General features: G+C 44.9%; 1 protein-coding gene across 1 annotated transcript in view; it reads right to left on the minus strand.

Moving 5' to 3' along the window:
* Positions 1-415: 415 nt before the first annotated feature.
* LOC142833354 (arylacetamide deacetylase-like 4) overlaps positions 416-12,769 on the minus strand; it is an 86,120-nt gene continuing 73,766 nt past the window's right edge. Inside the window, exons 2-5 of the mRNA XM_075944635.1 lie at positions 10,902-11,214; positions 3,678-3,894; positions 2,743-2,806; positions 416-1,190 (exon numbers count right to left, since the gene is read on the minus strand). Coding sequence (XP_075800750.1) covers positions 416-1,190; positions 2,743-2,806; positions 3,678-3,789 — 951 coding nt within the window. The 5' untranslated portion in view covers positions 3,790-3,894; positions 10,902-11,214. The remainder of the gene's footprint in view (positions 1,191-2,742; positions 2,807-3,677; positions 3,895-10,901; positions 11,215-12,769) is intronic.

Here is a 12,769-nt window from a genome sequence, read left to right on the forward strand (position 1 = left end):
GTGAGCAGTGACCTTGCCCTCAGGAGCAACAGCAAGACAAGTATCAGGGATGAGGTCCAAAAAAATCTTTTCTCAGAATTAATAAAGATTCACCAGTGACAGTGGGCCTGTGTGGCATTTCTTCTACAAAGACCTGAGTAAGCTTTCAAAACTTTCAAAGACCATTTCTTATGACTACAATATGTACCTATTGAAAGAGTAGAGACTGTGGCTGGATCCAACACATGATATTGGTCGTGTAGGAAGAGAGCACAAATTAGAATTGGCTGAGCAAGAAGCCAAGAGTTCTTTGTTCCCACATCCTCATTTCTTCCTGGATCATGATTGTTTCAGCATCTCCTTTCCCCAAAAACATGGAACCCAGCTGAAGCATAGGTTTTCCTGGCTCCAGTTCACAGAAAGCTCAATTTTAATATCAGATACCCTTTATGTAACCAATAACAGCATTTACAACTTTCATAGAGCAAGGGAAAGAAAGACACTTCTTATCAAATAAAATCGTGCATCCGTGAAAGCCATCTTCCACATGGTACCAGTTCACGGGGACGCCCTGGTCTTCCAAGCGCTTCTTGTAGAGCAAGGCATCGTCCCGGAGGATGTCGTTCTCACAGCTCACCAGCAACGTCTGAGGAAACTGAGACATGATCTTGTCATCTGCTAGGACAGGTGAAATTTCTAAACTCCAAACATGTTGGGTTTCTAGGTAGGCAGCCTCATCAAAAGGTCCAAAAGACTCCAGTTGTATGTCTTGGCTCCAGAACCTTCTGGGGATGTTGTCATGGCTAAGCCATTTCTTGTATTTCTTCCACTTATCCAGAGGTATAATAGCACCTGCCAAAATGGCATCTTTCCAAGAGAGATCTATGGCCAGGTATTTACACAGACACATAAACAGCATGTCTCTGGTAAGGAATGGCACATTTTTGCTCTGTTGATGTGATGGTAACTGAAAATTGACAAAATTTACTAGTGGATAAATCAGGACTTGAGCCCGGATCTGGGGTAGACTGGGAATGCTGGTTAAGACCTGTATGACAGTGGCCACAGCTGAACCTCCAATACTCTCTCCACAGAGAACTACCCGGGATGGGTCCACCCCAAAGGATTCCAGGTTCTTCAGGAAGTAGATGGTGGCACTCAGGCAATCATTAAAAAGGACAGGATGATGGTAGCTAGGAAGCTTGCGGTACCTGAGGAGGAGGGAGCAAACACAGCAAGCTTCTTTACAAAGAGGTCACCGGAGGCCATTTCCATCGTCATCCTCTACTCTCAAAAGGAGCCAAACCAGATTCTATCCTCAGAGTGATCCTAACAAGTAAACATAGCGACCCTCACTTTTCCTTCATGGACTTGAGGATCCTTGAGAATCGGGGATACCAGGATGCTCCATTTCACCCACACTGCTTCCCATAGATGAGCACACCACTTACAGAATTCAGCAAGTTCAAAGATGATATCTTAGGAAACAAAGCAACCGACAAAGGCTGTTGGATTCAGCTGGTCTCACCTCTTCCTAGACTCACCTTTCCCTGATGTGGGAGGCACATGGTAAGCAATATTAAAATTCACCCCTTAACACACTTTAAGTCTATACCAGGGTTTAAGTCCACACCGAAGACATTCATTCTAATGTTAATGTTCCTGTGGTTAAGCAAAGGTGTTAGGAGATTAGGCAATTGGACTCCTCAATGGGGAGCTCTTAGACTCCTGTGTGAGGCAGTTTTGAGAAAATGACTGTTAGTGTGGCTGTCAGCTAGACTTATAACAACGCAGGTTATTTGGAACACCACACAAACATTAAGGAAGCTACACAATAATTGTGGCCACTTGCCACTAAAACACAACCTTAGCTCTTGAAGTTGTAGCCACAGCCAAAAGTGTTTCAAACAATTTGAAATAGATTTTCCTTGTAATATGAGGCCAGAGAACAGGAATTACCCAGGTTATCTGCCTAGCAGAAGGACTCTGGCCTAGTACAGAAGGGAAAGTATGTTTCTCATAAACACAATTATATATGAAGGCATACTGACACCAGGGCACACACTCTTTCCTTATTAGATTAGCAAGTTGTTGTGTTAACTTTGTGAGCCAGCTGGAAGACATCTTCCTATGTTGGCCACTGCCTTGGTTTGCAACATTTGACCCGGTAAACAGCCTCTCCCTAGAGGTTATTTCCTAACTGCTTTTGTAGAGTAGACTGAGGAGGTTACCAGAAAGAAGTAATGTTGCCAATAAGAGCAGAGGCACAGAAGAGCTGAGCCATGACGGTGGTAGAGCCACAAAGGCTACTGAAAGTTTGATAGTGATGATGACTGACCGTCGGAAGAAGCCAGAAGCCTTGAGAACGGTGACAGCCAAGTCACAGGGAATATCCAGTGGCCATCCAGGAGCAGAGGTGAAGCTACAGGAATGGCAGGAAGGGCTAGGGTAGCAGAGTGGCAATGCTAACAAAAGAACTTGAATCCAACAGCAGGCAGTCAATAATGTGATCACAACAGGAGACACAAAAGCTGGAGAAATAGCGGCTGTAGCTTTAAGGAGCCAAGGGTGTTCGATACTTCATGTGAAAAATTGTCAAGACCTAGGGTATGGTGGCATCCTACGCCTTTACAGGAGATGTACATGAAAAATATAAAAATAGCACCCCAAGTTCAGGGCCCCTTTCTATAGTCTAATGTCACCCAGAGGGTTCCAATAAATACCCTAGCATATATGAGTCCCCAATCATCTCAGGACACTCACCCCACCATCAGCACCACGGAGTCTGTCTCACTGGCCAGGAAACTGCAAAGGCCATGGTAACAGTCTGCAAGAAAAGACTCGGTATTAAAGCGGCTGTGACGAGAACCAAGCTCTTTCCACCACAGACCCCGGGACAGCAGCTTTCTTGGTGGACCCAGAGATAGAGAAGTTCAGTGTCGACGCCGCATGAAGGGCAGGAAGAGACACCAGAGACAAGACTGGGAAGGGCGTCACGGGGTATGGAGGGGTACAGTGCAGCCATGGCATGCTCTAAAGTGTGTTTTTGGACCCTTCTGGAGGGAAGAGAAGGCTGAAACCCAAGATGAGAAGTAGAGTCAGGACACTATGTTTGGGTTCAGCAGGGAAGGGGATAAAGTGACTGGATTTTTCCCCCACCATGTGCCAACCAGGCTGAGGAAAGTGCATGAATCTGAGAGTGTGGTGAAAAGGCAGAAATGTTCAGTGCTATGAGTGGAGAGGAAAGAAAGGAATCACATCCGGCTCCAGCACAGCCCTACTCTGACATGCTGCCCCAATCTAGACTTAGACCAACATAGACACATTGCTATATTGGCTGCAACCCACTGACTGGGATGTGCCCTGAATCTGCGCCCACCCTCTCTTTAAGAAGCTCCAACTTCTACCTCCATTAACTCTTCCTTTCAAGTCCACAGGAGAACATGCACCAGATTCTACCTTTGAAGGATACCTTCCTCCCCACCTCGAATGCTAACTTCTTTTTTTTTTGTTTTTTTGTTTTTTGTTTTTTTGTTTTTCGAGACAGGGTTTCTCTGTGGTTTTGGAGCCTGTCCTGGAACTAGCTCTTGTAGACCAGGCTGGTCTCAAACTCACAGAGATCCGCCTGCCTCTGCCTCCCGAGTGCTGGGATTAAAGGCGTGCGCCACCGCCGCCCGGCTCGAATGCTAACTTCTTACCCAGGCTTCCAAATATTCCAGCTCCTCCATGATAGAAGATGATGCCTCGCCGGAGTTTGGGAGACAATTCCTTGGGCTTGAGGAGCCTCACAGGGACTGCTCCAAAATGCATGTCAATCACCAATATGTTCGGATCCTTCTTCAGTGGCAATAAACTTTGGACACATTGTAAAAACCTGGGCAAGGCACAGATTCTCAGGTTCTCTAGGATTTTCCCCTGTAGTGGGCAAAGGACGGAAAGTGAGGCATGAGACAGAGTGGTGAGTGAGTAGCTGCTGAAGTCAATTAGCATTGCTCAGGTGTCTTCACCATTCCTTGCCTGCTTACTACAGGTGCAAAGGGGCCATGGGGACACAACTCACTGGACATCCTTGATGCGGGAGTCCCTTCTGTGTGCTGTGATTACCACTAATGAATAAAGAATCTGCCTTGGCCTGTTGCTAGGGCAGAACTTACGTAGGTGAGGGTGATAGAACTGACTGCTGGGAGGAAGAAGGCAGAGTCAGAGAGACACCATGGAGCCGCCAAAGTCAAACATGCCGAATCTCTGCCGGTAAGCCACTGCCATGTGACGATATACAGGTTAATAGAAATAGGTTAAATTAATATAACAGTTATCCAATAAAAAGCTAGAGCCAATGGGCCAAGCAGTGTTTTAATTGATATAGTTTCTGTGTGATTATTTCGGGTCAAAGCTAGCTGGGCAGCTGGGAATGAACAAGTAGCAGCCCTCCCTGAAGCACATTCTTTTTGGATAAGAAACCTGTTCCAACTTTTCTTCCCACAGGGTCCCGAATAAATGAGGATGGCGCTGTGAAGGAAGTTCCATCAAAACTCACATTCACGTTCCATTGCCAGATTTAAGAGCTGGGCATTTTAAGTGGCGATGATGTGGTATCCTCTTGAGGAAATTAAGTCCTGAGAGTTGAGGTCATCTAGTTTTACTGTCTCATGAGCACAGGTATGCTTGCCTTTTCTACTAAGAGATGACATGAGATCGTCCATTGTTGGAAGCACTCGTGTTCTAGGGCTTACCAAACTTCAAGAATAGGTACAGCCATTCCTCACTGGTTTGAGTTAAAGCAAACTGTGTGATGTGGTCAGAGCAAGCCCACAGAGGTGAAAAAATGGATAAAGGCCCCATGGAGGTGCTTCAGGATGAGAGAGCCAGATAATTGAGACAATCAATAGAATATTTTCATACTATTACAACTTACTAATGATTTTTTTTTAGTGTTTATTTGGCCCCTGCTTCTCAAAGCCAATGTGTATTCAATTGAAACCATCAATAATGTATGATAAGAAGCATAGCCCACAATTACTTTTATACACCCATATATTTCTCATGGGATAGTGACCCAGGTGCATGCTTTATTACCCTACCCATCCTCTGTAAAAAGTCAGTTGCACAGATGACAGATTGCTAATCTCTTAGTGTTCTACAAATCTAGAATCCACCTAAATGTAATACAGGTGCACATCAAAAATAGAGAATGGAGGGTGAAAGATCAATCCAACAGGACACAAGGATTACTGTGAAATCCCTGGGAGTGATATGGGGTCAAGTAAGACATGTATGATACCTGACAAAGTCATTGAGAAAAGTCCTACAACATCCAGTGTCTGCAAATATAAAAGAGATGCAGGTATTCTTGAACTCTTGGGATATTGGCAGATTTTCACACCCTACCCTGCCCAAGTTGCCTGCCCATTTTACAACTTGGTAAACAGAGGGGCCATATGGGACTGAGGCAAAAAGGCACAAGGGACTTTTAACCAGGCTAAGATCATCTTTTTCTGAAGGCTTAAATAATTGTAGGGCAGTAAAAACAGCTGTGTGCACTTCCTCCCCATTGGGGACAACAGATGTGGATGGAGCCTATAAACACGTCAACTTGACCCAAGAGAGGATAGTAAGTACACTGCATTGCACTTATACATTTCAGGGAGGATGCAAATATGACTGCCCGGAAACCACAACAGATTTCCTGCAAGCATTCCCAAGTGCACAAATAACAATCGAAGCCACCATCAAGCATCTCACACAATTCAGTGGTAAGTATGGACACTCACAGAGAACTGATGCGGCAAGAATAGCCATTTCACAAAATGATGCGCCAAACGGGAGTGAATTCAACAGGAGCAACGATACAACCACACACCACCCAGGCCAATTGGGACTGGGCTCCCATTTTAATAAATTATTAGGAAAACAGTTAAAGAACAGAGTCAAATACAGAGGCAACCTGGAGAGGTGAAAAGGGCTCTTCCAGAGGCCATATGTTTGATAAAGGAAAACACCACCACAGATGGGTTGTCTACCTGCAATTTGTTGGCCAGGGATGCCCCTGAGGTGTTATAAAACAAAGAGACTCTTGCCACTGCTGTGGGGTACACGCCAGGACCAGATGGTGAGACTATTGCTGAAGACACCGCCTGGTCTGGTTGCAGTGCAGGGAGATAGAGCGCTGGGACGGAGGTGGGAGTTATCTTCTAACTTGCTATCTAATAATGCCCATATGTGCTATGTGGGCTGCTGCAGGAGAGCTGTCACAGCTAGCCCTGCTCGGCTGTGCTCCCCGCCTGCTATAGTACCAGGCGCCAGGTGTTCCTGCAGGTGAAATAACGACATGACTATTGTGGGACAATCGGCAGCTTTTCCATTGCATGTGAGGCCCGCTACACAGGAGAGAGTTCATGTCTGGCACTGTAAGCCAAGACAAAACCCAGTGGCTCAGGAGGCCATAGCTTCCAGAGGGGAATCCCCGACACTCTTTGTCGCATGTATGTGATGTGCTTAGTAACTGCCTTCTGATCCTTCGTGCATAAGCCCATCGAGCACTGTTGTTGTCACCCTCAGAATTCCTTTTGCAACGGACGGTGTCCCACAGAGGACCAAAAACCACCAATGAACCTCCTGAGAACAAGTGACTACTGGTGAGCACAGTGGCCCAGTGATTAGCCTTAAAGGGCATCTGTTGTTCTTATCCCCTCTAAGACTCAGCGAACTCTGAGGAGGAAAGGGTCAGAAAGGATGTTAGTAAACGCAGAGAAAGGGGTAGAGAGTTGTACAGAATTTCTTCTGTACGGAAACATTCCCTCCAAGAGAGAGCAGGCAGCTCCTGAGACTCAAGAGAAATGCTTCATATCCCTGCAAACAATTGAGGTTCCTACAGGCAGTAACCAATTATTGGACAAGGGTACTCTGACTTTAGGTACAGAATTAGGTTCTCCTACCTGGCAAGCTGCAGAAGGTTCCAAATGACTTGAATATCCAAGCTCTGGGGTTACAATCTATAGAAAATTACCCTCTACCTCCATCTTACATTGATGGATGCTTCTTCCTTAGAGGCCATCACTACACTGCCCAGAATCCCTTAGAGGTCATTGAGGACACTATTGTAAGTGTAGAATTATTTAGATGTCTCCCTTCAACTGAGTCAGAGGTCTATGGGAAAAATAATACTATGCATGCTAGTTCGCTCCTGTCTTCACCTCTACAATAAATCATAATTGACTGTTCAACAAATCTGAATGTCAATGTCATGTATGAAACTTTCAAAGAAAAAATAAATATTCTTTTGTTTTGTTGTTGAGGTCACAAAGCAAGGCTAAACTTCTCATTTGAGGACCATAGAATGTTTCCAGGCTAGTTTTTCCTCTTACACAAACTTCTTGTCTCTCCTTTCTCTCTTTTGGGTCACATAAACATCAACCACTTGGATATCATTCTGCTCACTATCCTCATAGGCAATGTCCCAGGAATCTCTGGGCTAGAACGATCAGGCAGGGTCTCCCACATAGAACACACTCTACACAGCAAACACTAGATACCTCCAAGTCTTCTGTGAGCACACAGCAAGCCAGCATCCGCAGGTGCCTAGATAAGTATTGTTTTTAAAGTGAAACAATAAGGTTAGGATGATCCACATGTTTCTGTGCCTCTGGAGACCCAGGGTCCTCATTTTAGTGCCAGGAGCCCAAATTAGCATGTGATTCTTAAACTTACTTATTTCTCTAAATTGATCTGTTATTTGTGGTGAAAAAAATCTTCACAGGGCAGGAATATATTTACACACACACACACACACACACACACACACACACACATATATATATATATATATATATATAATCTTTTCAGACTCCATGAAGCCTTATCAAAGTACCAGACAATGCTTTCACCAGCACAGTTCTTCAGAAGCCATTACTTCATTTCAGATGAGGTCCCTGAGGAACAGAGAAGTTTCCCAAGGGGCTCCTGAGGCAGTGTGAACACAGTGGCGATGCCTATGAGACAGCCTGGCTGTGCACTTTTTACCTTTCTCCTTTGCCCCTCCTCCTCAGCTCACCTTGAAAGTAATCCCTGTGAAATATCTGGCAACTACCAGCTTTACAGTCAGAATTGTGACATCAAGCCTCATTCAAATTACCTACTTTTTATGTGGGGCCAAACAACTCTTCACAAATCTGTTGTACTTATTAGCATGAGCTGATCCCTGTCCACAACTTCCAGCCCAGAAAGCCAGCAAAGAGCTCCAAGGTTCATGCAGCTATGCTAAAGGACTGGCTGAATCCATTACATGGATGTCATCAAATAGGGCCTGACCTAAAGACAAAGGCTAATAAATTAATCTCAAGTACATGTAAGGAATCACCCAGAGACAGGGACATGGAACATTGTGGGTGGGGGATGTGGCTGAATGTAGTTTTGGAACTATCAGGCTTTAGTGGGTAGCACCTGTGTCTGAAATTATTCTCACTGCCTTCAGAAAATAGCTTCATACACAACACTGGAGAGGCACTCTGTAATAAGATCCCTCAATAGACGGGAGTGAGGGATGGCCAGTTTAAGGGTAAGGCCAGTCTAGACTACATTGTGAGATCATTTCTCAACAAGAAAAGAAGAGGAAAAACAAAGTGGAAGAGGGAGAAAAGAAGGAAGGAAGAAAAAGAGATGGGAATGGTGAGAGGCGGGAGACAAGAAACTTCCCCAACTTCGTCTTATAAGAACCTAGAGAAAGAAGAGAGGGGAATGAGAGGAGAAGGGTAAGCTTCAAAGTGAATCCCCAACCCATTGTGGGGCCCAAGAGAAAACTCACCAAAGATATGAGGTACTGCACAACACAGTGCATAAACCATAGCTTGGCCGGATGCTTCAGGGTGGTCGGAAATTCTGAAGTCGGAAAGTTCTGAAGAACAACCCATACAAATACTCCCAGTAAAAATGTGGGCAGCCCTGCTAGCAGCAGCAGCCACAGCACAGTCATGACCCAGAAGCTCCAGAGCCCCCAGGAGCTGTTGTCCTAGGGAACTTGCTTCAGAACTGCAGTGACAAGCACCTGATCCTGCTTTACATGCTATTGTCTCCGCCCTCTCCTTCCAGGATGACTGACATAATGACCCGTTTCTTAGCACTCCACAGAAGCCAGCCAATGAGAGGTGAATAAGTCTGAGAGGGAGAGGAGAGGAGAGGAGAGGAGAGAGAGAGAGAGAGAGAGAGAGAGAGAGAGAGAGAGAGAGAGAGAGGCGGGAAGGGGGGAGAGAGAGAACGGAGGACAGAGTAAAAGAGTAAGTGCAAGAAGAGAGACGTCTTGATAGAGGGAGCCATTATATGGTTAGCAAGAAACCTGGCCCTAGGCAAATTCCCAGGAACCCACAAGGATGACCCCAGTTAAGAATCTAAGCAATAATGGAGAGGGTGCCTTAACTGGTCTTCCTCTGTAAGCAGATTGATGACTACCTTCATTGTCATCTTAGAACCTTCATCCAGTAACTGATGGAAGCAGATGCAGAAATTCAGAGCTAAGCACTGGGCCAAGCTTCTGGGCTCCAGTCATAAAGAGTAGTAGTGCTGTAGGAAATCCTACAGCCAGTAGCTTTTAAGTTACCTGCCCACTGGGGCGTGATCTCTTAGACTATTTATGCTGATATAAAAAGCATGTGTCCGACCCCTTTTCCGGCTGTGGGATTCGGTTGCTGTTCTCCATTCCAGCAGAGGATTCTGATTTGTGAGTCTACTCCTAAATAAATAATCATCTATTATTCTCAATACTGAGCTAGTGTGGGGTTTCTTTTAAGCATCCTTCTTCAAGAGAGGAGCGATAATATTAGCAAATGTGTCAAGACCATGATGGGGAAACCCACAGAAATGGCTGTCCCAAGCTAATGGGAACTCACTCTCTCTGGATTGACAACTGGGGAATCTACATAGGATCAAATTAGGCCCTCTGAATGTGGGTGACAGTTGTATAGATTGAGCAGTTTGTGGGGCCACTGGTCATGGGACCAATATTTATCTCTAGTGCACAAACAGTTTTTTTTGGAACCCAATCCCTATGGAAGATACCTTGCTCAGTCTAGATAGAGAGATGAGGGCCTTAGTCCTACCTCAAGTGATATGACAGTCTTTGTTGACACCCCATGGGAGGGAGGCCTTACCCTTTCTGAGGAAAGGATGGGTAGCGGGGTGAGGTGAAGGTGAGGGGAGCAAGATGAGGGGAGAGGGAGGGAATGGGGATTGATAAGTAAAATAAAAAAGATTGTTTAAAAATAAAAAAAAACATGTTAATTTAAAAATGAAGTAAAATTTAAAACAGTTTTTATTTCTGAGACAAGGCTTCCTATGGATGTTTCCCATGACTAGTCTTACTTCTTACCCATTACCATGAAGTGGTTGGTCCGCTTGAAAGAACAGAAGGGTACACCAAAGAATCAATTGTAGTAACAGCTGTCAGATTACACCTTCAACAGAGGAGGTTCTTGCTCTTGCCATGCACAGTGCACGCAGCAACAGAGGCTCTTAGATGAACCCATCTCCTTGAGTTGAGGGAGTGAACTGTTTCAAAAGAGGAGCACACCAACCCTAAGGTTCTGGCTCTGCAATAGTAGCAAGTACTCCAAGCCCTATATTCTTAGATTCTTTTTTAACTCTGCTAGTGGTTGGCCTTCCTTGCTGTGGTTTTGGATGTTAAACGCCCTCCTAAACATATTTTCGTAGCTTATTTATTCTGCGTGTCTTTTTATCGTGTGCCTTGATCTCATTCATTTCCCCATCCTGTCGCAACTGTGCTCCACCCCTGCACACCCCCAAATAAAACAAAATTTAAGAGAAAAAAAATAAAAATGAAAAGAAAAACTGAGAAAAGCTGAAAATCTCATTGTGGAAGCTGCAGCGACACAGTGAGTCACGCTGTGAACCCCTTTGTCCGTTTATCTTTAGACCTGCAAGTGTTCATTTCAGAGTCATCAGTCTGGACTCTAATACCCTATCAATTCTGGGCCCTTGCTAAGGCTCCTTCTGGATATCCTGTTGTTGCCCTGTGTTGAGATCCTGCAGCTTTGGCTCCACAGGTCAGGTTCTTTCATGTGAAGATCATAGATGGGGTGGATGATGGGGTGGGCCAAATCATATCCTTGGGTCTGGGCCTTGGCAACTGTAGGGTTGGTCCACCAGGTGTGAAATGAGGACAGCTCTCCATTGCTTACAACTTCGGGGCTACATCAGTGCTAACAGGATTGGCTCCATTGTGCTGCCCTGAGGGGTGCATAAAACACGTATTTTTAACATTAGTCCTCGTAGCATAGACTGTTTGAATACTGTGGAACCTTCAAGATGTATGATCTAAACGACAGAGGTAAAGAGGTAAAAATGGGCTTTTGACGATTTCACCTGCATTTGGACCTGGTCCGCATTCTCTGTAGCCTTATCTTGAGGGTGTGAGGAGCATCGTCCAGATACAGCCACTGTCATGAACTCTAACATGATTTATGATTCACAATGACCTGAAACCCTACTGGAGACATGGGTCAATATAAGTCCTTCCCCCCTCACTCTCTTCTGTCAAGTGTCCTGTCCCAGTAACACAAAAAGAATATGGAAATTTGGTACAAGAGAAGAAGGGCCATTGCTATGATTGAACATGACAAGATGCTCTTAGAACCTTGAAACTGGTTTGTAGAATAATTTGGAAGGGTTTGGTGGTATAGGCCAGAGAAACTACAGAACACTGCAAACACGCATGGATAATTCTGCTTAAGGTTAAGACGTGAATGCTGTAGAGCTACTTCAGTTACTGTGATAAAATGCCAGGACCACAAACAACTTAGAGAAGGAAGGTGTTATTCAAGAAAATGCTACTGTAGGGAGAGTCTATAATGGTGGGAGGGACATGGCACCAGAAGTCATAGCAAGAAGCTGAGAAATCACATCTTCAACTGCAAGCAGGAAACAAAGAGAATGAACTATATAGATGGAAGATTTGCTGTCGGAGCCTACAGAAGTGGGTCCCCTCCACCTTGACTAACGGTCAGAGACTTCAGGCCTATTATTGTTCCTTCGAGGTTATTGGCAAGAGGTTTGACTTAAGGTGTGGCTACTAACAGGACCTAGGATGTGATTACTTGCTGTTTTGGGTATTGCAATAGGAATTGCTTTGTTTGTTCCTTGATTGCATCATGGTAAAGAAGTCTTGCCTTCTTCCCCCCTTTTGGGTTTGGGTATTTAAAGATATTGAGAAACTAACATAGGCAAACTCAGTATTCACTGCACCTAGTCTGGAATGGACAAACCCACTGAGATAACCGGAGTCACCACCCTATTGGTTAGGTTTCTCTTTCTTCTCCCCTGGTGGGCTCTCCATGAACCCCTTTTCTTGGACTGCTGCCAAACTAGACAACTGCTTTGAAATCCAGTCATGTTTTTATTGTTCTACATAGCAACAATAAACCTCACATCTTCATAATCACTTTCTGCAGATTTGATAAGACAATCTGGAATTCTTAAAGGGAGGAATTAACTAAAAGAGATTTGCACACATTAAAAAATGGGAAGCTTCTATGGTGATATGCAAGATATTCGTCAGTATTGCTATAGGATAGGGTCATTTCAGGTTCCCTATCCTCAGCTGCCCAAGGAACTAACTGGGAACCTCGGCTTGGGCACCTGGGAGCCACTCTAGGTTCAAGTCTCTTGCCAACCCTAAGGTGGCTCCCTTAACTAAGAATTGTGCTTCCGTGCTCCCCTACCCAACCTTCCTTTATCCCAATCCTCCTTTTTCCCCAAGTTCCCTCCTTCCTCCCCTTCTCCCTTT

Source organism: Microtus pennsylvanicus, chromosome 13 (assembly GCF_037038515.1).
Source record: "Microtus pennsylvanicus isolate mMicPen1 chromosome 13, mMicPen1.hap1, whole genome shotgun sequence".
In the NCBI taxonomy this organism is placed as follows: domain Eukaryota; kingdom Metazoa; phylum Chordata; class Mammalia; order Rodentia; family Cricetidae; genus Microtus; species Microtus pennsylvanicus.